The sequence below is a fragment of the Apodemus sylvaticus genome, chromosome X, assembly GCF_947179515.1.
Source record: "Apodemus sylvaticus chromosome X, mApoSyl1.1, whole genome shotgun sequence".
NCBI lineage: Eukaryota > Metazoa > Chordata > Mammalia > Rodentia > Muridae > Apodemus > Apodemus sylvaticus.
In genome coordinates this window covers 26,626,798-26,652,244 of record NC_067495.1, presented here as the reverse complement: position 1 = coordinate 26,652,244, position 25,447 = coordinate 26,626,798, and the positions used below count along the sequence as shown (strand labels likewise).

At 37.7% G+C, this 25,447-nt stretch overlaps 1 protein-coding gene across 2 annotated transcripts in view; it reads right to left on the bottom strand.

Annotated features, from left to right (window-relative positions):
• Positions 1–25,447, bottom strand: part of Glra2 (glycine receptor alpha 2) — a 222,396-nt gene that overhangs the window by 33,591 nt on the left and 163,358 nt on the right. For both annotated transcript variants that reach the window (XM_052171530.1, XM_052171528.1), the window contains exon 8: positions 15,178–15,327. In XM_052171530.1, coding sequence (XP_052027490.1) covers positions 15,178–15,327 — 150 coding nt within the window. The remainder of the gene's footprint in view (positions 1–15,177; positions 15,328–25,447) is intronic.

The following is a 25,447-nucleotide window of genomic DNA, read 5'->3' as shown; positions in this document are numbered from 1 at the left end:
AATTTATGTCAAAAGGATTAATACAACTGAGGATAATATTCAGTCGTAGAGTCCTTGTCTAGTATTAATAAGGACTTGAATTCTAGCCACCAACACCACCATACACACACACACACACACACACACAGAGAGAGAGAGAGAGAGAGAGAGAGAGACAGAGAGATTCAGACAGACAGACAGTCAAAGACAGAGAGAGACAGGGAGAGAGATAAAGAGAGATAGAGAGACACACAGGCACACAAGAGGGGGTGAGAGAGGGAGGGATGGAGGGGGAGGGACTGATAGAGGAAAGAGAGTGGGGAAGAAAACTGTGATGATTTTAATAAAATGAAAATTTACACACAAGAATATATATAAAATTCTTTTTGGATAGAAAATATTATCCATATAATCAAGAGATAACAAGAGCTGTTTCTGTTAATAAATAGAAAACACCTGGGAATTTAACAAGCATTTACAAGATTGACATGAGTACTTTATGCATATTCTATGAATAAAGTTCTACAATCTGGTGTTCTATTTAAAAGAGCCAAAATTTCAGGTAAAGGGAAGGCATGTTACTACGGATTGGAGTTACATATTGATCACACCTACACTAGTTTTCTGTGAATCATACTTCAAGATGTTCATTAGAAAATGAAAGAAAAGATGACTCGCATGGTGAGTGGCTGTCAGTCATATTGGATTTCAGAAGACTTGCTAGCTTACCATCCTTCAGGGTTTAAAGCAGTGGTTCTCGACCTTCCTCTCATTTTCACCCTTTAACCACCAACTATAAAATCATTTTGCAGCTACTTCATAATTGTGATTTTGCTACTGCTACGAATTGTAATAAAAATAGCCAATATGCATGATACCTGATATGTGACCCCTTTCGGTGTCACAGATTGAGAGTCACTGCTTTTGCAGGCAGACCATGACATTTCTGAAACACTTAGAAGAAACTGACTTCTAACATCTGTTCACATAAACTTGTTTTCTTTTCAAAATAGCTCTTTTTAAAATAAAGAATGTATGCATATGTGTGTGAGCTTGTGTAAGTTTATGTGCATCACATGTGTGCAGGAGCCCACTGAGGGGAGTTATGAGTCTCCAACATGTGTGCTCTCGAAGTGCTGTTACCTTCCTAGCCACCTCCATAGCCCCAAACATTTCTTTAAAAACGTTCATCTTCAACCTTTTAGGAGATTGGAAAGTATCAAGATGACTTTTCAACCAATCAAAGATGAGATTCTTTACAGAATCAGATAGAAACTGAGAATGTTCATTTGATTAACAGGACCACACTAGCCTGTGAATGCTCATTGTTTCATGCTGATGAATTTGGTTATCTATTTATTTATTTACATCCCAAATGTTGCCCCCTCCCAGTCTCTCTCTCAGAGTTCTTCACCCCATTCCCCTCTCCTTTGCTTCTGAAAGGGTGCCCTACCCCCAAGCATCCCCCTTCCCTGGGGTATCAAATCTCTACAGGATTAGGACAAGGCAGTCTTCTGCTACATATGTGGCAGGGGGGCTTGGACCAGCTAGTGTATGCTCTTTTCTTGGTGGCTCAGTCTCTGAGAGCTCCCATGGGTCCAGGTTCATTGACACTTTTGGTCTCCCTATAGGGCTGCTATCCCATTCAGCTTTTTCAATCCTCCCCCTAACTGATCCATATGGGTACCTGACTTCAGTCTAATGGTTGGCTGTTAGTATCTGCATCTGTCTCAGTCAGCTGGTGGTAGAACCTTTCAGAAGACACCCAGGCTAGGCTTCTACCATAGTCTAGTTTACCTCACTCACGATGATAGTTTCTTGACACCATGCTAATTAAATACAAAAAGTCTAATGTATCTGCAGAAATTCTGAGACAATGCGTCATACTTTCTGGAGCGAATTCAACCAATTTAATAAGCCACTTCTAGGTGACCATGGATGCTGGGTTCTTCTGTTCTGGCCTTAACTGGTGAGACTTACTGCCCCAGTGGAATTGGAAGACTGAAGACCTTGGAACTGTGTTTAAGAAACAGGCAGTGTATGGATTCTTGGCTTATGCATTTGAAGGGCAAAAGACATCTTAAACTGTTCACCAGCCTGGAGCCCTGGAGGATTGAAGGCTAAAGTCTTATAAAAAATGAATATAATGTGTTTGTTTGTTTATATCTCTCCAATGGATTAATTGCAAGATATTTGGGTGAGAGACAAAGTATTTTAGATGAAAGGTCCAAAAGGTCTTAGTATCACTTCAATTTTATATTCCTTTATAAAATATGTACAACAAATGAGTCAAACGTAACAGTTGTTATTAGAAGGAACAAATCAGCTCTTTAGAAGAGTGAAACTATTTCTGTTGTATAGAAACAGGAAATGGTCTTTTGAGGAGTTAGCAGTGTAGCTAACACTAAAACATGGGTAGAGAAAAGGAGAAAAAAATCTCAAAAACATGAATATTGAAATCTCCTTTGTCTGAATTACTATAATTACAGATATCTGATTAGAGCTCAACATCCTTATCTTGTTTTAGTCAAATAAAGAGGCCTTGTATTTTCTTTATAATGTTGTGATTATATGTTTATCATCATCATCACCATCATCATCATCATCATCTGTGTGTGTGTGTGTGTGTGTCTGTATATGTGTGTAGATGAGTATAGGTTCATGTGCCAAAATGTGAAAGGCAGGACTTTGACCAATGACAGGGTGTCCAGCTTTTGTTTTATTGTGAGTTTGGGAAATTAAACTCATGTTTATCAGGTTTGAGGGGTAAGTGCCTTTAAGCACCATGCCATTTTGCTGGGACATAATTTTTAGGGAGTTGGTGCACAGAATAAATGTCTAAATAGTCACCTTGTCATTATATGCTCTTAAAGTCATAACTACATTTTCAAGAAGCCATTATTTCTGTTTGTTCACAGGGCTCAAAGAAATCAGAACTATCTGAATGACTGGAGCTATCTGACATCAGGGAACAAAGTAGGTAAATGCAGTTGAAGCTTTAATGTTCATGTAGTGAAGGCACTACAAACCTCATAGTCTCTAAATACTTCTTGTTGGCAAAGATCAGATAATATAAAATTGGGGTTGTCACATACATCTATTGTGTCAACTTCTAATAGACAGAGTTCTGCCAATTCGGTCAGTGAAAATCTGAATTTGTTGGATTCTGAGATACTCTACTTTGATAAAAAGAGACAGTAGGTGTTTTGCAACACACACAAAGGACAAAGCAAACACACCTTGCTGTTAATTGTCTGGCCTCTTCTTGAGAGTCCCTCTATTTCACAACTTGACTGTGAGTCAACACTAAGCAACTTTTCCCACACATGCCAGTGTAATCTCCAGGACTGTCTCCATTGAGGAGGAATGAATAATAACGTCTTTGTGTCCTTGTGGAACAGTGTTCCTTTTATTCTAAGACCTTCAATGGAATCAACCAGTATTATTTTTCAACAGCAGCCAATTTCTCAGTGGGAAATTAAAGAGATGACTTTATCAGTGGAATGCTGAACATTTGACAATAGTGAATTTTTGTTTGTTTGCTCTCTTTAATTTGGGTTAGAATTGATCGGGACCTGTGGAAATTAGTTTGGTAGCACTTGACTAGAGAAAAACAAGGGATGCTCTCAGTTCAGAACTGAGGGAAGGAGGGGAATGGACAATACTCCAGGACTTAAGATAAGTGAGATCATTCATGTCTCACTTAAAGTCATTATGAATGCAAAAACCCACAGGGGAAAAAGTAAAATTTAGAATAAAAATCAAGATACGATTTTAAGTTTTATGTTTTGCCCTATTTATCCTATCTTAGTCTTGATTCTATCTACCTTCTAAAAAGTATAAAATTTGTGGCATACATTAAAAATATTTAAGGATGTATGTTGCATTAAATAATAAACTAAGATATTGAGGCAATAATCTAGAAATGGCCAAGAATGCCTGCATTGTGACTTTGATGATACTATTTAAACTGTATTAGTTTGGCCTTCTCATCTGTAAAATGGGATAAAGCACTACCTTCATTATTGCCAGAATAATAGTTTATTTGAATAAAGGTACTCTTGATAATGGAAAGGGGCAGTAACAGATCTTAGAGGTCTATAATATTGAATGTTGCACATTTAAAAATTAAATGAACCAGTTAAAGACTTATAACCTAAAAATGGTGAAATAGTCAACCCTAAGCATTCAGAGTCTCAACCCCAGGACTGTTCATCATCTTTTCTGCTCACTTCTGCTGCCAAGTGGTTGGTGCAGCAGGATCACAAATCTTGCATGCTAGTACTGTAAGTGGCCAGTAGGGGCAGCAGTATCCTATTCCTTTAGGAGACCAAGACAGTGGCTTGTTGCCAGCCTCTTGTCTGAGTGCACTTCATTTTATGATCCAGCGAGCTCCATGCAAACTATCCTAGCAGGGGAGTGTTAGCTTTGGCAGTGTAACTGAAAGATGTCCTAAGAGGCCTGGGATATTGTTTTTATTTTAGTTTTTATTGCTGTTTTTTTTTTAAAGTTTTCACTATGTGTTAAAGATTTCATTTGTTTAAATTATATACACAGAATGGAGTATTAAAAACATTTAAACATTAAACATTTAAAATGGAGGTTAAAAACATTTCACTTTAATTCAATAATTATTTTGTTTAAAATGATTAATTTAGGGCAAATGCTAAATCACACAAGACATTGGATAATGGGCCTAAATTAGGAATTTTCCAAATAAGCCAAGCTCTATGACACCACTATTTCATAGAGTGGGGAATGAATGCATTTTTATACATAAAGAGTCAAATAAAAATCTGCCCTTCCAAAGGTAAAAATAATGTTGCCTTTTTCATTATAGCCTTTCACTCAATCCATGACTTCGGTTGTTTAAATACCTACCAATTTTGAGATGCATAGACTTCAGGCATGAATGACATGAAGCTTCCACTTTTGAATAAATAGAACGTTTTGTAAAGTAGTAATTGTAACTCATTTGGCATATTTCATACCTTTCCCCCAAAGATCAGGAAGCATCATTGAAGAGTGGAGTAGGAAATTTGTAAGAGCCAGAGGCCAGACAAGCTAGGGTGAAGCTGTGTCTTCTGCCTATGCCAGAAATGCTGCACACATGAATGCACAGCAGCTATGAACTCATGAACTCAGAGGAGCTGTGCTTATCAGCCCAAGACCTAAACAGGATCAATCCAGTAAACTATTTAGCATGAGGTGGGAAGTTCACAACCCCTGATCTCTAGCTAAGGATGCATTGGCAGTTGATAGCTTCTGAAAAAGGGATAGTATTTTTCTGAAGGTGCAGTCTCTGATAGGTTGACCACATTCCAGTGAACAGCCCTAAACCCTTGAGTATATGAGCAACACAAATTGGACTAGGTGGGTTATATGGGAGGTATTAGTTGGAGAAGTGTGGAGTCAGTATGATTAAAGTCCATCATATACGTATAAAGAATTCTCAAAGAAGCAATCCAAGAATTTAAAAATGTTTAAAACTCAAAGTGTGTTTTTTGCTTCCTAGCATGTTCTATGAAAATCCTCTTTACTTGAACCATGTGACTTCATGTGAATAGCTAGGGTCTCCTTAATTTTCTCCTGACTTTATCTACCTGATTTCTGGCACATCACCACAACTGCTCTCTTACAAGTACTTTTAGCTCCCCATTTGCCTTCTTCCCTTTCTTTCTTCTTTCCTTTCTCTCTTCCTCCAATTCTCCCCTCATGTTTTCCTTATCTCCTACCTACTGGCAATCATCTAGAAAAACTATCGTTGTTCATGCAAGCATCTGAAACTATGCTCAGGCATCTGGCATCTCATTACTGACACCTGAGCTGGGCAACTTCCTATGTGAAGACATACACCTGCATACTGACTGTTCTTTAGCTTCATAATCTTGGACGGGTACATACTGCCTCTGCCTCGGCAGTCCAGTCCCATCTCTTCCTTACTAGCCCTATCACTCTGCCAAACTGCAATTGAACACTTCTACCTTCTTTCTCAAAGTGTATCTACATCTGTTTTTTGCACCACACTTGGAGCCAGTAATGAACCTCAGCGTTCATAGGAACTTTCACCTTACCACCAATGAACCTAGCAGTTGATTAACAATCACAGTTATTGTCCCATTTCCTCTGTGTAATGGTGAGACATGGGGATTCAGGAGACAGTATTTTAACTGAGACTCTACTGTGTCATTTCCTGAGGTACAAACATGGAGAAATTAATTTTTCTGTGCTTTAAGATCTTCAATGAGCTGGTGGTCAATGATATCAGGGATAAAATATACACTTCTATATGAAGCCAACACCTCTGCTTTGGATTCTACAGTTCTTCCTTCCTCCCTCCCTCCCTCCCTTCCTACGTTCCTTCCTTCCTAACTTCCTTCCTCCCTCCCTCCCTCCCCTTCTCTCTCTTTCTTTCTTTTGAACCTTCTTAAGACATTTGTTCTTGAATTTATACTTTCTGTTCAATGCGGAGTTCATACCTTCCTTTTCATTTGAGTATACCCTTTGTCAAGTATATTCTTTTATCTTCTATTTTAGTGATGAACATTTTTTCTTCCATCTTTTCCACCTGATAAAGGCAATTGTGAATGCTAGCTAAAATCTGCCACTATTTTCTTTATTCATTTTTCTGTTCAATCTCATCTAGGCATGCTTTCTAAGTGAGGGAGTGTTTCGTTTTCAGAAGATTTTTATTTTCATTCTCATGTTGGGTGATTTCACTCACCTTTGCAGAGCTCAAGCATTTTCTGTTTCCTGATCACGGTCCAGGTTTTATCCCTCTCATGAACACAGACCATCTATCTCATTGCATACCAACTTTACTGAGCTGTTTCGTAGGCATCTAAATCTGATCATATTAAATATGATCTGGAATTCAATTCTAAATTTGCATCTACTACAGTAAGTTTCATCTTAATTTAATAACTACCCAGTTCTAACTTCATAGTTGCTTAAGCCAAATATTTATGTCATGTTGCATTTCTTTCTTTTGCTCACGTCCTCACATAAAAGCATCATGGCCCATTGATTTTACCTTCAAGTCATAACCACTACAATGTGAGCTTCATCAAAGAATTATATTTTTTCTATCCTGTTTTTCAAGGAAGTCTAAATATCCAGATAGTGTTTGGTGCATAGTAGTTAGCAAATAAATATTTTTGAATGAATGGATACTTTAGTGTTAAATCTGACTACTTCCCTCTGTTCTCAGGACCAACACTGTAGTCTAAAGTCACCAAGATCTTTTATATACAGTTTTTTCTAACTAATCTGCCTATCTGTAGGCTTTCCCACTCATGCTGCAGTTCCTAAAATAATGACTCCGAGGCTTATTATTTATGAATAAATACTTGGGCTTTTTTCTCCCACTAGCTTATAACTTAATTATTCTGCCTATTGTATTCTATGGGTATCACATGGCTGGTCACTTCTCCTCAATTTCATCTGTCTCTTCAGAGTTCACAGGAAATCTCTACCTCTTCACTACTGAATCTATCTCAGAGTTCCTCTCTCCCTACTGGAATTCCCACCTCCTATTTCCTGCCTTAGTTAATAGGCCATCATATTTTTATTGACAGGTGATGTTTCCATATAGCACACAAGAGAATCTCTCTGCAGATTCCTGATGTCACTTTTCATCTTCATCTGATAACTCAATAGCTTATTTGCAGCTATTTCTACAATTTCATTTGCCACTTCTTTGTCTCATTCTCCATTGCAGTCTCACATTCGCTGGCTTAGCATTATAGGTAAACACCAAATGAATGAAAGAATACATGGTAGGTGAGTGGTGGTATCATGTGTCATGTCAAGAAGTGAGGGTATATAAAAGTTCGTTTTGCCCTATCTCTTCCCTTGAATGATAAGTTATCAAGTACTTTTGATTTCTCAACATCCTCACCTACCAGTTAACCTTTAAACTACTAGTCTAGTATCTTTCTAAATACTGAGCTAAAATATTCATGGCTAGGCAGTAAACTCAATGGACCATTCATTTAGTTAATTCAAAGTTGTCCTTGGTATTATTTTGCTGTTCTACAAACTTTGTGTTTTACTCCCATTTGTTATCCCATATTCATGAGATAATTGATTTATGAAACTGTCTTTATAAAATAGTCTTTTGAAGCATGCATTTTTTCTAAATATGGTTTTATTTCCATTAATATATTTTGAAATGCATAGTTGACCTTTCAATTTAAATATTGTATAATTCCTCTTGAGAACAATTTTAAGACTAAGATGATTCTAGAAGTATTTCTAATTTTCAAATTTTTATAGTGATCATTTTGTTATTGATATTTAGTCTGAGTTCATGAGATTAGAGCACATATTTAGTAGTTATTTATAAATTTTTTCAATCCTTTGATGTGATGGGGAGTTGTTACTAATTGATGAAATTGAGACTCACCTGCCAAGAGGAGCAGTCTACTGAACTGCCTCCATCAGATTGGCCTTTGGGTATGTCTTGACTAATGATAGGTATGTGGGGCTGGTGGTTGGGGAAGCCCACTGTGGATGGCACCATGTCTAAGCACGTAGTCCCAGTGTTGTATAAGAAAACTTGCTTAGCATGAGCTGGCTACCATTCCTCCATAAGTTCTGCTTAGAGTCCCTGCTTAGATTTATACCCTGCCTCCATTTGGTGATAAATTATTACCTGGAAGTATAATCCAAATAAACCCTTTCCTCTACAAAGTTGCTCTCATTCAATGTGTTTATTACAGCAACAGAAAAGCAAATTAGAACAATGTTGGTACTTTATAAATTTTATAGTTCAGTTCATGGTAAACTTAACATAGTGTTCCTTCTGTGTTTGCATGTATTGTCTTCTGTTGTGGATACAGTGAGTTTATTAATCTTATTGCTTAAATTTACACTCTATAGTTCTTTTAATTATTTTTTCTGTCAATATTGAAAGACACACGTTAAAATTGATCACTTTGACTATGGGTTTATCTGCCTTTCTTTTGGAAATGTAATCATTGTATATCCAAGAGCATTCTATTAGCTGCATACAAGACATAGGTTTATGTATTTGCTTTTGTTTTTAGATGCAGGTTATCACTGTAGCATATGTTGGTCTGGAACTCAGTGTGTAGCCCAAGCTGACCTTAAAATTTACAGAAATCTTCTGTCTGCACCTCTTAATTTTTGGAATTTTAGTTGTGAGTGCACATGCCTGGCTTTGGTATTAGATTTTGAAAGTCTGACTTATTTCTTAACTATTAAAGACCCTGAACTGGCTTTATTTGATTAGAATTTTCATGATGTCTTGACAGACGGATGGAGAATGTTAATTTTAGGTGTTGGTGTTGCCCTTATAACTGTATCTGTTGTAGGCAAGAAGGAATTAAATTAAATTTTATTTGAGCTTTATTTCATCTGACAGTCTTTGTCTTTTAATTAAGGCATTTGTCTGTTTTCTTTTGGGGCATTTGTTGATGTATTTGTCACTCTGCCATTTCATTTTGTTTATCCTTCTTCTTTTCCACCCTTCCTTTCTTTTCTCTCTGCTTGCATTTTTACTCTGTGTTTTTCTCTCTTTTCATTAATGAGTTATAGTTTTAAGATTGAGCTAGTATTTAATGGCTGTTATTCTATTATGCAACTATTGTCAAGAAATCAAATAATTCATTTCCACTGAGCCTAAAGATCTTCTACACTGACTTGCTAAATATATTGCCAATTATTAATATTTTTCAGGGAAAATAAAAGTCACTTTCAATCTGTCGCCGCAAGCATTGAGCCAATATAGCAATTTTTAATTTTTTTCAGAATCACCCTAAGCTAGCTAGTTAATGCTTCACATTCTTTTGTTTCACTTAAAATCTCCTGAGTCTTCAAAGGAGTTCACATAGAATTAACATTTTCAATAAAACCTAAGTTAATCTCATAAAGAAAAAATTTGGTGAGCTTGGGCAATATTATTAGCTCCTAAAAGAGGTTGCTGAGTGACTTAAGCCATCCACAGACAAGTACTTCACTGTGACATACATACATGTTTTAAACTCTATACTGTTTATGAGCTGAAATATCATTACAAATCAATAAGTCTTGGACAGAAAATGTGACTCTGAACTTGTGCCACTAGACTAGACTTCTCTGAAGAAATAATTAGCTTCCACAGAAAACATATATAAATTTAATCTAAAAAGGCAATGGATGCAAAAATACTCAATAAAGTTCTCATGAACTGAATCCAGGAACACCTCAAAATGATCATTCACCATGATCAAGTAAGCTTCATCCCAGGGATGCAGGAATGATTCAATATAAAGAAATCCATCGAAGTAATCCACTACATAAATAAACTCAAAGAAAAAACCATACATGATCATTTCCTTAGATGCTGAAAGAGCATTTGACAAAATACAGCACCACTTCATGTTAAAAGTATTGGAGATATCAGGAATTAAAGGTTCATATCTAAACATAATAAAAACAATATACAGCAAACCAATAGCCAGCATCAAATTAAATTAAGAGAAACTTGAAACAATCTCACTAACATTAGGGACAAGAAAAGACTGCCCACTCTCCCCCTATCAATTTAATATAGTACTTGAAGTTCTACTCAGAGCAATTAGGCAACAAAAGGAGATCAAAGGGATACAAATTGGAAAGGAGGAGGTCAAGGTATCACTCTTTGCAGATGATATGATAGTATACTTTAGCGACCCCCCAAATTCGACCAGAGATCTCCTAAACTTGATAAACAACTTCAGAAAAGTGGCTGGATATAAAATTCACTCAAACAAAACAGTAGTCTTCCTCTACTCAAAGGATAAAGAGGCTGAGAAAGAAATTAGAGAAATGACACTCTTCACAACAGTCACAAACAATATAAAGTATTTTGGTGTGACTCTAAGCCAGGAAGAAAGATCTATATGACAAGCACTTCAAGTCTCTGAGGAAAGAAATCAAGGAAGACCTCAGAAGATGGAAAGATCTCCCATGCTCATGGATTGGCAGGATTAATATAGTAAAAATGGACATTTTGGCAAAAGCAATCTATAAATTCAATGCAATCCCCATCAAAATTCCAACAAAATTCCTTATAGAGATAGAAAGAGCAATTCTCAAATTCATCTGGACTAACAAAAAAACCCAATAACTAAAACTATTCTCAACAATAAAAGAACATCTGGGGGGAATTACCATCTCTTACCTCAAGCTGTACTACAGAGCAATAGTGATTAAAAACTGCATTGTTCTGGTACGGAGACAGACAGGTATATCGATGTACTCACATTGAAGACACAGAAATTAACCCCCACACTTAATTTTAGACAAAGATGCCAAAACCATCCATTGGAAAAAAGAAAGCATTTTCAACAAATGGTGCTGGTTTAACTTGCAGTCGGCATGTAGAAGAGTGCAAATTGATCCATTTTTATCTCTATGTACAAAGCTCAAGTCCAAGTGGATTAAGTACCTCAACATAAAACCAGATACACCAAATCTAATAGAGGACAAATTAGGAAAGAACCTCGAACACATTGGCACAGGAGAAAATTTCCTGAACAGAATGTCAATGGCTCATGCTCTAATATCAACAATTGACAAACGGGACCTCACAAAACTGAAAAGCTTCTGTAAGGCAAAGGATATTGTCAATAGGACAAAGTGGCAACCCACAAATTAGGAAAAGAAATCTACCAACTCCACATCTAATAGAGGGCTACTATCCAAAATATACAAAGAACTCAAGAAGTCAGACTCTTAAAAACCAAATAACCCTATAAAAATGGGATACAGAGCTAAACAAAGAATGCTCAACTGAGAACTTCCACACTATTGCTGATGCCAAGAAGTGTTTTCTGACAGGAGCCTGATATGGCTGTTCCCTGAGAGGTTCCAACAGCACCTCACCAATACAGATGCAGATACTCACAGGGAACCATTGGACTGAGCCAGGGGACACCAATAGGAGAGCTAGGGGAAAGACTGAAGGAGCTGAAGGGGATTCCAATCCTATAAGAAGAACAATGTCAACTACAGCTGAGTAATACTGAATGGCTGAGAAGCACTTAAAGAAATATTCAACATCTCAAGTCATCAGGGAAATGCAAATCAAACCTCATACCAGTCAGAATAGCTAAGATCAAAAACTTAGGTGACAGCAGATGCTGGCAAGGATGTGGAGAAAGAGGAACCATCCTCCTTTGCTGGTAGGACTGTAAGCTGGTAAAACTACTGTAGAAACCAATGTGGTGGTTTCTCAGAAAACTGGACATAGTAGTACCTGAGGACCCAGCTATACCACTCCTGGGCATATACCCAGAAGATGATCCAACATGTAATAAGGACACATGCTCCACTATGTTCATAGTAGCCTTATTTATAATAGCCAGAAGTTGGAAACAACCCAGATGTCTCTCAACAGAGCAATGAATACAGAAAATGTGGTACATTTACATAATGGAGTATTACCCCACTATTTAAGACAATGACTTCATGAAATTTGCAGAAAAATGGATGGAACTAGAAAATATCCTCCTGAATGAGGTAACCCAGACACAAAAGAACACATATGGTTTGTGCTCACTGATAAGTGGATATTAGCCCAAAAGCTCGGAATAACTATGATACAACTCACAAACCATATGCAGTTTAAGAAGAAGGAAGACCAATGTGTAAATGCTTCAATCCAACATATAATGGGGAACATAATCACAGGAGCTAGAGGAAGGGAGGGACTTAGGAGGAGGGGGAGGGAACAAAGGGGAAAGGAACAGTAACTGGAAGTGACAGGAGGGAAGTACAGAATGTCAGGAACTGAATAAAAACATGTAGTAGAGGGGCATTGAGAACTGAGGTAGCCACTAGAAAGTCCCATGCTCCAGGGAAGTGAGAGGCTCCCAGGAGCCAGTGGCATTGAGTTTAGCTGAAATACCCAACAAAGGGGAGATCCAACCTATAGAGACCACCTCCAGTAAATAAGCCTAGCTCCCACTTGAGGGATGGGGCCACCCATGCATCTCAAAATTTTAAACCTAGAAATGTTCCTATTCAAAAGAAAGACAGGGACAGAAAACGGAACAGAGACTGAAGGAAAGGCCATCCAGAGACTGCACCACCCAGGGATCTTTCCCATCTGCAGACACCAAACCCAGACACTATTGCTGATGCCAAGTGCTTTCTGACAGGAGCCTGATATAGCTGTTCCTTGACAGTTCCACCAGTACCTTACCAAAACAGATGCAGATATTCACAGGGAACCATTGGACTGAGCCAGGGGACCCCGATAGAAGAGCTAGGGGAAAGGCTGCAGGAGCTGAAGTGGATTCCAATCCTATAAGAAGATCAATGTTAACTAACTGGATCATCCAGAGCTCCCAGGGACTAAACCAGCAACCAAAGAGTACACATGGGGGAGTCAGGACTCCAGATACATATGTATCAGATGATGGCATTGTCTGACATCAATGGGAAGGGAGAGGCTGATGCCCCAGAGTAGGGGGATGCTAGAGGGGTGAGGCAAGGGAGTGGTTGAATGGGTAGAGGAGCACCATCATAGAGGCAAAGGGGAGGGGGGTTGGGGTTAGGTTGGGGGTTTGGTGGATGGGTAACTGGGAAGGTGGGAAGGGGGATATAATTTAAAATATAAATGAATAAGATGATTAATGATAAAAAACAAAAAGAAAAAGAAAAAAGGATGAGAAAAGGTGCAAGTCTGTGTGTGTGTGTGTGTGTGTGTGTGTGTGTGTGTGTGTGTGTCTGTGTGTCTGTCTGTGTGTCTGTGTGTGTGTTCCCAGCCTGGACAGATAAAATTTTCTGAAGTGTAGCTAAGTCAGGTCATCCAGCAGTATGTTTTTGGACCTCTTTTAAAAACCTTTGGTGCATGCGGCCGGGATGCAAGAAACTTATACACATACAGACTCCTCAAAGTAAACAGCATTTAACAGTGTCTTAGGTTTATATCTAGGTATTTATAAAAAAAAAAGGTTTAAGCACATTTTTAAACTCCAGCATAACAGCATGAGTCACTGTTTGATTTACCTTCACCAACAGGTTTAGCTTATAAGGTCTTGGAGGGCATATTTTGTAGAACAGTATTTGTAGTCTACAACAATTTTGACTTTTTTTTTTGTAGGAGTATTGTTATAGAAGGTAATACTTTCTATATCAAGAGCCATGATTCTTTTGGAGACAGAGAACCAGGCACAATGCTTCTGGTATCCTTCATGGGGCTGGGATTATAAACCAAAGTTTGTTTTCCAAATCCAACCACACACTGGATTTGCTTGAGAGCTGTGAAAATACTGAGCCCCATCCTGAAATAGGGATGTAATGGTTGGTGGGTTGCAGTCAAGGTTTGGGAGTTTTGAAGAGTATTCAAGTGATTCTGATGTTCAGGCAAGATTGGGACCTACTAAACTGGATATCTTGAACTACAAAGGTCAAATGTAAACCTTTGAATGAGGTAAATATTAAGGATTCTGTGCAAATGTTGAGGTTAAACAATAAAATTAGCCTAACTGAATTTTCCAGCTTGGATTGTGTCCCTGTAGGGAATTGTTCACATAATGCAAAGGTTCTCAATCCTTGGGTGGCAACCTCTTTGGTGTCAAATGACCCTTTCATAGGGGCTGCATATCAGATGTCCTGTATACCATATATTTATGTTGTGGTTAATAAGAACAGCAAAATTATAGTATAGTAATGAAGTATCAATGAAATAATTTTATGGTGGGGGGGTCACCCCAACATGAAGAACTGTATTAAAGGGTCACAGCATTAAGGTTGAGAATCACTGACATAAAGATTAACTGATGAACAATATAAAATCAGTTATGTACACGCAGTCACACACATGAAGATTATAATTATTCAACCAAGATTCTAAAATGACTGTTAGTTTGAATCTATAGGCCTGATTAGAATTATCAGATAAAGATCAGAGAGCTCAGTAAAGTTTGAACTTCATATAAACAATAAATAATATTAGTATATGTATTACCATGCACTCCTTTAGATATAGTTATAGTAAATGCATTTTCTTGGAATTCAAGTTTAACTGCATGCCTTGTAATTTTATCTACTCAAACCGTACCCAACATTTTAAATGACTTGCTTGAGGAATAATTATGACAAGAATTAAGTTCATCTTCTCACTCATGTGTTCTGTTTCTTGAGTTATATTACTTAGTTAACCACCCCAAGTTCCAATGATTCCATGCTGAGAGACAATTCTACCTTATTCTGCCTCTTCTGTCGTCTCCGGAGACGAAGGAACTCCTTATGTTGCCTGGAGACAAAGTTCACTGCTGCATATTCCAGTAAGGCAGCAAACACAAACAGAAGACACACTGCCATCCAGATGTCAATCGCTTTCACATAGGAGACCTGAAGAACGGGATGAGGAGAGAGAGAGAGAGAGAGAGAGAGAGAGAGAGAGAGAGAGAGAGAGAGAGAGAGAGAGAGAGAGAGAGAAAGCTATTAAGGCTTTCAGAAAACCCAATTTTATTGTTATGTGAATAGCACACATAATGATCAAAATGTTTCTATTCTTTATGTTAGAAGGCTAATGCAACTAGTGCTGCAACAAATGTCTACCAACAGAAGTACATATACAAAATTTGTGTGATTGGGATGGGTGGCCACTATCTTAAGTGAAACGCAACCTTACTTTTATAGAATTTGAAAGTGTTTCTCTCATAGACTTTGAGAGTAGTAAAAGTTTATTTCACAGAAACTTCCAGAGACTGGAAGAGATGGGTAAATGGATATAATGCTATTATTGGAGCAATTAAACTTAATTTTAGGTGGCACAAAATCATGAACATAATTAATGACACTGTATCATACATTTCAAAAGAGTTAGAAAAAAGGATTCTCAATCAACTTGCCAGAAAGAAATAGTAAAAATTTAAAATGGTGGATATGCTAATTACTGAGTTGACCATTTCTTAATACAGACATGAATCACAATATTATACCGTGATCTGGTTAACAGGTCAGTAATATGAGTCACATTCAGCACCTGTGGGACTTCGGGTTCAAGTTTCTGAGTTAAAAATTTTGCCAAACATCACAGTATACCTCATAAATATATACCAATACAAAGTGCTATAACATTAAAATAAAAACAGGTACAAAAGTCATGCCTTAGTACCACTTAGAAGACTAAATATGAGACAGATGAGACTGGCCAAGCCTAGAGAGAGGAGCCTTGTGACTGTCACTGCACAGCAAGGATCAACATCTCTATACACATTCTTACGGTATAGGGGAAACCAAGTAAGAGTATTTTAGCATTGCAGATTCCAGACTTCCAAAGACACTTATCAAACTTCCAGGTGAATGTGTACTATTCAGTTCAAGCTTTGATGATTTTATTTAGTAAGTTATTCTTCTATTTCTTTTCTAAGTACTTACTAGCTACCTTTTAGGTATTGTATATCTATATAACTGTTAAATCCTATAACAATTGCATTATCCTGTTTCCCGAGAAGGAAACTGGAGTAAAGAAGGGCTAACTTTTTAACTAAGGGCACAAAACTAAAAATTGAAAGCCAAGATTGACAATGTTGATTACTGTGTTTCTTTTCTAATCACACACAATACGGTTCCTAGAGTCATGTGGCTTATAGCCTCTGTTTCCTTTACATTTTTGGCATTTCTAATGGAATTTAGCTTTCTTCTAATTCATCATTTCCAATGTGTGTGCACATTATAAGACATTTAGGTTATTTTCAATAACACTTCTCTGACTACAAAATTTTGCTACTGGGAGCTTCCTTGTTCCCAAGTATTTGATTGTCTCTATGCATATTTGTTACATTGGTTTTGGGTAAATTACATTAAGGAATGACACAAAAATAATCTCTTGTATTAGAAAGTTAAGAGCAGCACAGAGAACAAGAGTACAAAGTCTAGAACAGTGGCTTTCACTCTGTGGCTCACAACTCCTTTGGGTATCCCATATTAGATATCCTATTATTACATATTTACATTATGAATCAGAACATTAGGAAATTACAGCTATGAAGTAGCAATAAAATAATGATATGGTTGGGGGTCACCACAACATGAGGAACTGTATTAAAGGGTCAAAGCATTAAGAAGGTAGAGAACCATTGGTCTAAAGTGAGGAGGAAATACAATGTTGATAACATCTCCAAATTGCTTCTTCTCACTGTTTCCATTCCTCAACTGTCAAATAGGAACAGTCATAGAACCACAGTATCTTGCAGAGTAGTTTTGTGAAGAAAATCATTATATGATTTTCTTATGACCTCTCTTATGACCTCTTCTTCCTTAATCTGTATTCTCTCTCTCTCTCTCTCTCTCTCTCTCTCTCTCTCTCAATTACACACACACACACACACACACACACACACACACACACACACACACACACATTCTCCTACTGAATCCAATAAGTCTTGTTTATATATGTGTGTTTAGAGCTGAGGACTTGGGATTGAATAACTAATCAGGGGGATGGGTCCTTGGAGAAGACTGACTCCCCTTCTCTCAGCAGTCATTGATTCCCTGTAGCTCTTCATCTAAGGGTCATGAAATTTCCCTCATCCATGTTGGTATGTCTACTGGTGCTGACATGATGTTTAGGGCAACCATATTTTTGAGAATTCATAAGTATGGCTTTCTTATCATGTCTAGAAGATACTGTCTTAGAGTGGATGTCCTGGCAGTGTACCTACTCGTATGAAAGCTGCTATTTGCTTTACACTTTTTAGTTTAAACAACTGGAAATACTTGCCAGCCCCCCATATATTGTTGCAAATTGGCCTAGTGCTTTGCCATCTTCTTCCCCTGGAATATACCATTATTTCTACCTGGTTTGATTATTCATAGTTTGCTTGATTGGGACCTTTCTGAATCTCTCAAAATCATCAAAAATACACCTCTCCTAGGAAGCTTCCTTTTTATCCCACCTGGATTAGGGGATACATTCTTTATTTTCTTATTGCCCTCTACTTAATCCATCTGTTCTTTTCTTAGCAGCCTATTTCCTTAGCCTTGTCAAAAGACTGTAAACTTGTTTTGTATTTGTGTCTGGATAAGTTGTTTGTTTTTTGGAGGAATGATCCTGGACCAAAAACTCTTTTTATTACTAACACAGAACCTAAATAAGTCATGGGTAAGAATAAATTTTGTATATATGTATAGGTATGGAACACTTAGTGGAAAAAGAGATCATGAATTTGAAGGAGAATAGGGAGGGCTATATGGGAGGTTTATGGAGGTAAGAGAGGCAAGGGTGAAATGTAATTATATTATAATCTCAATAATAAAAACAAATAATGAATTATGTGGGGTGAATAGATGGATAAATGAATAATTGGACAAAATAAGGAATAATCTAGCCATTTTGTATGTTTTACATTAAATCAGATAATTTTAAACTATCACCTATTATCTACAACTTCATATATTTGATGCTTGTAAAAGCAGAATATAAAAACTTTTAAATTCTCTTAGCATACTTAAAATTCTGGAATGTTCTTCCTCAGTAAAGTAATAATTTGTGTTGCACTTGCTCATCTGAAGCTAACATATTCTATAACAGAACATTACTAATCACAATATCCTTTGTTATATATTATTCAGATTGCCTGTAAATGTTTCAGATCTCAGAATGAGAAGAATTTGTCAATGCCTGAGACACACTCACGTAAAGAAGTTCCAGTTGAGTTGACCATCATTCACTCTCCCATTCCTGGTGTTCACAGCATTCAGGAATTTCTAAACCCTCTTCGCATCTCCTTTTATATTATCAGCAGGCTCAGCACACATTTGCTTTTTTTTTTTTTTATAGGTGCCCATGAATGAATTCTTTCGCTTTCTTAATCATTTGGTTGGGTTTTCAGTTTCCTTCAAATTATGAACCTCTTTCCAATATTACAGTGGTAACATTAAATACATTATTCACACAGAGTTAGAAGGTGGCAGGAGATGTCTGCTCCATAAGATGCGGTGTCCCTTGGTGTTGTCTTCTCAGGATTGAAGTTCCTTTTTGTTGCTTTTAACCAGTTCTAATGTCAGATGCTCTCCCTTTGGCTGCTAAGCCTTAGAAGTCTGTAGCTCACATCTTTTCCTGTCACATTCTCTTTATGATTCTTGCGCTTACACGATCCCTTCCTGAACTACTTTACTACAAGCCTGCAAGATAGTTTTTCAGTGGTAATTAAGCTCTCAAAATGCTGTGGTGACTCAGCGAGTTGGATACTCTAGAGGGATTTTTTTTTTATATGTAATTTTAGTTTTAGTGTTTTAAGACAGGGTCCTGCTATGTAGCTAAGCTTGCTTGAAACTCATCATCCTCCTGCCTTGGCCTTCAAAACATTGGGATCATTGCAAGTCTTCTTTAAGGAGTATCTAATTATGCCAGCAAGTAGTCTCAGCAGGTCAATCTGCCTATTGTACAAGCCCCACAGCCTCAATTTTATATTTCAGCCCTACAGTAAAAGGAGAGAACCAATACCCAAAGCTGTTCTCTGACCCCTACATGTACACTGTAGTACACACACACACACACACACACACATACACACACAGACACAGACACACACACACACACACACACACACACACAATACATATTTTAAAGAAAGCAATTTCAAAAGCAGCATGATGAAATGAAAAGCATGACACATTCATACGCTAGTGATATATGAAAGGCCCTGTAGTTGTTGTTGTGAAAGGTAAATCAGAAGATACAAGATGACTAAGATGCATATAGATCCCAGAAATTCTCTGATTATACTTCTGGGGACTTTGTTCACAGTAGACCAGGGAACAGTGAATCATGGCTCAAGGGTCAGATCTGATTCACTGAATATCTTCCAAATATTATTGAAATACAGCCTTACTTGCTTAGTTACATATTGCTCCTGGCTACACTTATATTAAAATGGCACAGTTCAGTAGCTTTGACAAAAACCAAAATGGCCCACAAAGCCCAAAACACTGATTATTTATGGAAAAATATTTGCCAGTCTCTAGCCTATAGCAGATTAATGGGTAGAAGATGGCAACATTCTGAAAATAGAAGATGGCAGGAATCGAGTGATTTGCATATGTGGTATATTTTAGGGATGGGGCATGATGACAGACAGAAAGGTATTGATTCCAAGCAGAGAAGTCACTGAAGGCAGGCAGAGTCAAGGTTTCTATATCTTCATAAATATGTTAATGACCATTTTCAAATGAGATACAGTCATACAAGTCATCATAATTTCCATACAGTTCTTTGTGTCCAAAAGCATAGATCTTATCAAAAGGCAACATTTTCCTGCATAATGGAAATATCTTTCCTCTTGATATTTTCAACCTCCACACAGGCCGAGTTCCCTTTGACCAGATCTATGACTCCTCTGTGGAGTCGTGTCTTGTGTCTTCTGTAACTTTTTCTGCTTTAATTTAAACTCTACATTCATACCCTAAATAAATCCACCAACTTCTATAGATTTCTTATTTCTGTGTCTTTTAGGGTGGCAGAAAGGCAGTGATTATTTGTGTTGGTATATACCCTACAGCAAAGACTGACCAACTTCTTGTGAATCTCATTTGCTGGAGCAGTAAAACTAGATTTTCTAGTCCAGTCGAATACACAATGGAATGTGAAAGAAACTATGCATGCTAGTTGAGGGCCTCGAAAATATTGCTGAGGACTTAACCCTTCACTGGATATCCATACTGGGTTCAAGACAGCAGTACCATAAGATGGCAGAAGCCAGCCCTCTCAAAAAACTGAAGTCCACTTCCTCCAGAGTGGAGTGTAATGTAAAAGAGCCTCATTCATCCACTGATTTCAGGCTTTTGTAATTCCAAAGCCATTCAGAGGCCTGGTATCTCCTTTGCTCTTGTGCTAATTCTAAAATATCTATAGTTAGCATCTGCAGAGTCAGTTTAATTAAATGTCCCTTCTTTCCTTCTTTTCACTGGAGTCCTCTCACTTGCAGCTCTGCTTTCCCCATTGGTTCTTTACTTGCCTTCACCTCTTGTGTTCAGTCTCTTCAGACATCACATTTCTCTTTTGTCCTTATTTTTTTTAAATTGGAAATTTTATTATTTTACATTTCAAATGTTATCCCCTCTCCCATTTCCCCTCTGTAAACCCTCTATCCCACCCCCCTTAAACGCTTCTATGAGGGTGCTGCCCTACCCACCCACCCACCCACTCCCACCTCACCACCCTAGCATTTCTCTATCCAGGGGCATCAAGCCTTCACAGGACGAAGGGGCTCTCCTCCCACTGATGCCAGATAAGGCCCCTTCAGCTCCTTCAGTCCTTCCCCTCACTCCCCCATTGGGGTCCCTGTACTCAGTCTGATGGTTGGCTGTGAGCATCTGCATTGGTCAGGATCTGGCAGAGTCTCTCAGGAGTCAGCAGTTTCAGGCTGCAAGCAGGTCAGCAAGCACTTCTTGGCATCAGCAATAGTGTCTGGGTTTGGTGTGTTCATGTGGGATGGATCCCCAGGTTAGGCAGTCTCTGGATGGCTTTTCCTTCAGTCTCCATTCCACTCTTTGTCCCTCTATCTCCTTTAGACAGGAGCAATTCTGGGTTATCACATTTCTATCTGCAATGCTTCCCCTGCATTTACCCTTTACTTTCTTTCCAAAGGTGCCTTTATGGTCTCAGCCATTAACAGGTAGACCTGGCTAATCTAACAATTGGTCCCTTTAAATTCAGAACCTTCTAGTGGCACTTTGCCCTTTTGCTTCTGTGGAATAAATTTCAAAACACCAATTTCATTTAGGAACACAGGGGCTTAAGCATTACTATGGCTGCCTCTTGCAGGTGCTGGTATTCAAGATACCATCAGTATGTGTCTGCCCTAGTTATTCAACTTTATCCTACTCTTTCCTAACAGAAACTTTGCTCTTTGTTTAAGCAATTCTACTCACTGCCCTGTCCCACATGCACTGAACTCCACTCCTGCTATGGCTCATTGTTTACCCCAGTGGTTCCCAAATTGAGGGAGTGAAGTTTTGCACCTCAGGGAAAACCTGGCAATATCTGCAGATACTTTAACTTGTTACAACCACTGGGAGGCACTGCAAGTATGGGACAAGGATGCTGCTAGACATCCTATAATGACCAGGATTTCCACAGCCACATGGTCTCCAGTCCAAATGCTAGTGATTTTGAGTTCAATAACCTCAAGGTTAGGAAGGAAAATAAATGCTCCCAACCTCCTAGTACCTATGCGTACTCCAGTGAGTCCCATATCAGGACACTTGGGGATATCTGAAACTGAAGTGAGGAACCCAGGACAAAAAAAAAAAAATAGTGCCAAATGTGAATGTTCTTACTAGATTCAGAAATCTTGTTTAATATTTTTGCCCACTGTATAATTCTCACACTTCTATTTGTTTCCAGATAATTGCTTCAGGAGTAGCTAAAATTCTATCATAAAGATGATGCTTTCTCTGTCCACCGTCATCTCACTCATATTTAGGTTTTATAATGTATTTATAGTTAGCTGACCCAGTTTAGTGTTCATGCATACATGTTGCATCTGTAAGACTCAAGTATAGAATTTTTTCAGGATTAAAAATTTAATACCTTTCTATCTATGCCAGTGAGGACAAGGCTTTCAGCTGTTAGTAAGTGCCCCATATGTTGCTTTTGATTGACAACATTTCCAAAAATTACAGAAATTTGAATTCCTTTCACAATTTTATACCAAGAGGCAACTACAGAAGATATCTAAATGAAAGACAATTTTAGAACATTTAAAAACTATTTATTATTATTTTAGAACCATGTCACCACCAGTTACTTAGGAGGCTGAGACAGAAAAATCAACCCAGAAATTCTGGGTTGAAGAGTGCTATGGCCACCAAGTGCCAGTTACCTGGGGTTGGGGATCACTAGATAGTCTAAGGAGGATACAGCCCAGGATGGAAATAGAGCAGGTCATACTTCTTGTGATGGCCAGTAGTAGGTCATGTATTTTAGAGCTGCTTATTAATGGTGTTCATGTTACTCTGGATCTATTTTCACTAAGGGAAAGAAGAGTTATTATGCTTTTATAGCTTTACAGCTCATATAGTTTACAAATCTATCTAGTGGAAAAGTAGAGCCAATCAGGTGGCTTAGATTTTCATAGTGCTAGTTAAGCACCTATTTGTTATGATTACTATTGCTTTGGCATCATGTCAACACTCTTTAGAGGTACTTGTCATTGATGGTTTTTCAATTCTCTCCATGTTTTTGAAAACTTGAGAATATTTTTTAGAGCCAATGTTTCATTGTTGACCCACTCAACTCAATTTCAAAGTAGGAAACCAACTTATGAGTTTATTTTCCTGACTCCTACAATTTGTTTTCTATATTCAGATGCTATAGCATTTCTCAAGACAAGAGGTCATTTATTTATGAGTTGGGATATTTTCTATCCCACATTGATCCACAGGACAATTTATTGGTAATCATTTCACAATGACTATTCTTTATTCTTTGAGCAAGCATTCCCATAGGACAGTGCACCAATTAAAGTACATTCCTAGCCACTAGGCTAACCCCAGAGATCTGTGACATTGCTTTACAAGCCAATAAAAGGGATTGTTTATAAACATATAAGGAGAGAAATTTTCTATAGTGGAGAAGATTCATAAGTGACTATGATCAGCCAAACATTCATTTTAATAGAAAAACAAAATGGTAATCATAGGACAATCTTAATGTGCTCAGCTATTTTTCTTTCCTTTTGTGTGAGAAGATAAAAGACATGTTTATACTTGTGTCAGAGATACACATGGCTGTGTAGATACATGCAGATGCCTGAGAAGGAATTCAGGGATACTTTTCTATCACTTTTTACCTTATTCTCTTCAGGAGTCTCTCACTGATCCTGAAGCTTACTCAAGAATGGAGATGAATTTATTCAATGCACAACAAAATCATATAATGCAAGAAATCAACAAGTCTGGAAAGACAAATTCTGACTTTGCTTTTGTCTCTTATCTATATTCATTCATGATATCATCCAAACTAGACATTTGAATTAACTGTGGTGCCAAAGATTCATGGTGTTGTACAATTTTGCCTTTGTAGTTTCAGGGCCAAGTTGTGATTTTTATTGCCTAATTAAAACAGCTCACACCTGCTGTTTAATGCAGGGAAATTAGATTTCCTTGGCAAAGACATATAGTGGCAGAGCTGACTATCTGGTTTATGCCAGTATACCAACTCTCCTGCATTTTCTCTTCATAGCTGATACTCTTTTTTTTTTATCTTCATTTTTTTTATTCGATATAATTTATTTACATTTCAAATGATTTCCCCTTTTCTAGCCCCCCCCCCACTCCCCGAAAGTCCCGTAAGCCCCCTTCTCTTCCCCTGTCCTCCCTCCCACCCCTTCCCAGTTCCCCGTTCTGGTTTTGCCAAATACTGTTTCACTGAGTCTTTCCAGAACCAGGGACCACTCCTGCTTTCTTCTTGTATCTCATTTGATGTGTGGATTATGTTTTGGGTATTCCAGTTTTCTAGGTTAATAACCACTTATTAGTGAGTGCATACCATGATTCACCTTTTGAGTCTGGGTTACCTCACTTAGTATGATGTTCTCTAGCTCCATCCATTTGCCTAAGAATTTCATGAATTCATTGTTTCTAATGGCTGAATAGTACTCCATTGTGTAGATATACCACATTTTTTGTATCCACTCTTCTGTTGAGGGATACCTGGGTTCTTTCCAGCATCTGGCAATTATAAATAGGGCCATAGCTGATACTCTTGTTGGAGTCTGGGCAAAGTAACTTATAACAGTACAGCTCTCATGAAAGTGTTGTTTGCATAAATAGCCATTGGGTGGCAGTACCTTCAAGCCTGGCATCTGAATGAACCAACCAGTTCTGAAATGGTCCTGAAAACCCTTGGGAATCAATTTGTTTGTTCTGCATTTGGGGCTACACAAGTCTAGTTAGTTGGAATTATTTATAAGATGAGCACATCTCTCTTCATTATAGAAGTCAGAAAACTATTCAAAGTGGGGTAACAAAGCCATATGATCATGTAAGAGGGAAGGGGTACTAGAAGAGGGCAACTATCCACCCTTCAAATATACAATCAATAACAGGAAATATTCCCTGTAACAGAATTGCACTCTCCAGAAATGTTCCCTAAAGTTTTCTGCAAATAAGGCATCCAAAGAAGTCAAATCCAGGGAAGTATTTGCATCTTGAGAAAGAGGAAGAAGCAGGACACAAGAAAACATCTTCCTGGTACTTGAATTTGCCACATTACATTCCATTATCAGCTAATAGGACTACTACCACTGTTTCATTTCTAGGAATCAACTTCAGACACAAAGGTGATAGATGTTTCTTCTCTAGATAGTCAGGAATGAGAAGTTAGTGGGAGGTCAGTAGCTAAATGACCACTATTAAACACCAAAGAGGAAATTGATTTTGTGTCAATATTAGAAAGCTGATATTAGGGAATGACAAGATGGTGCTCCTTTAAATAAGATACTAATTCAGCCAGTGC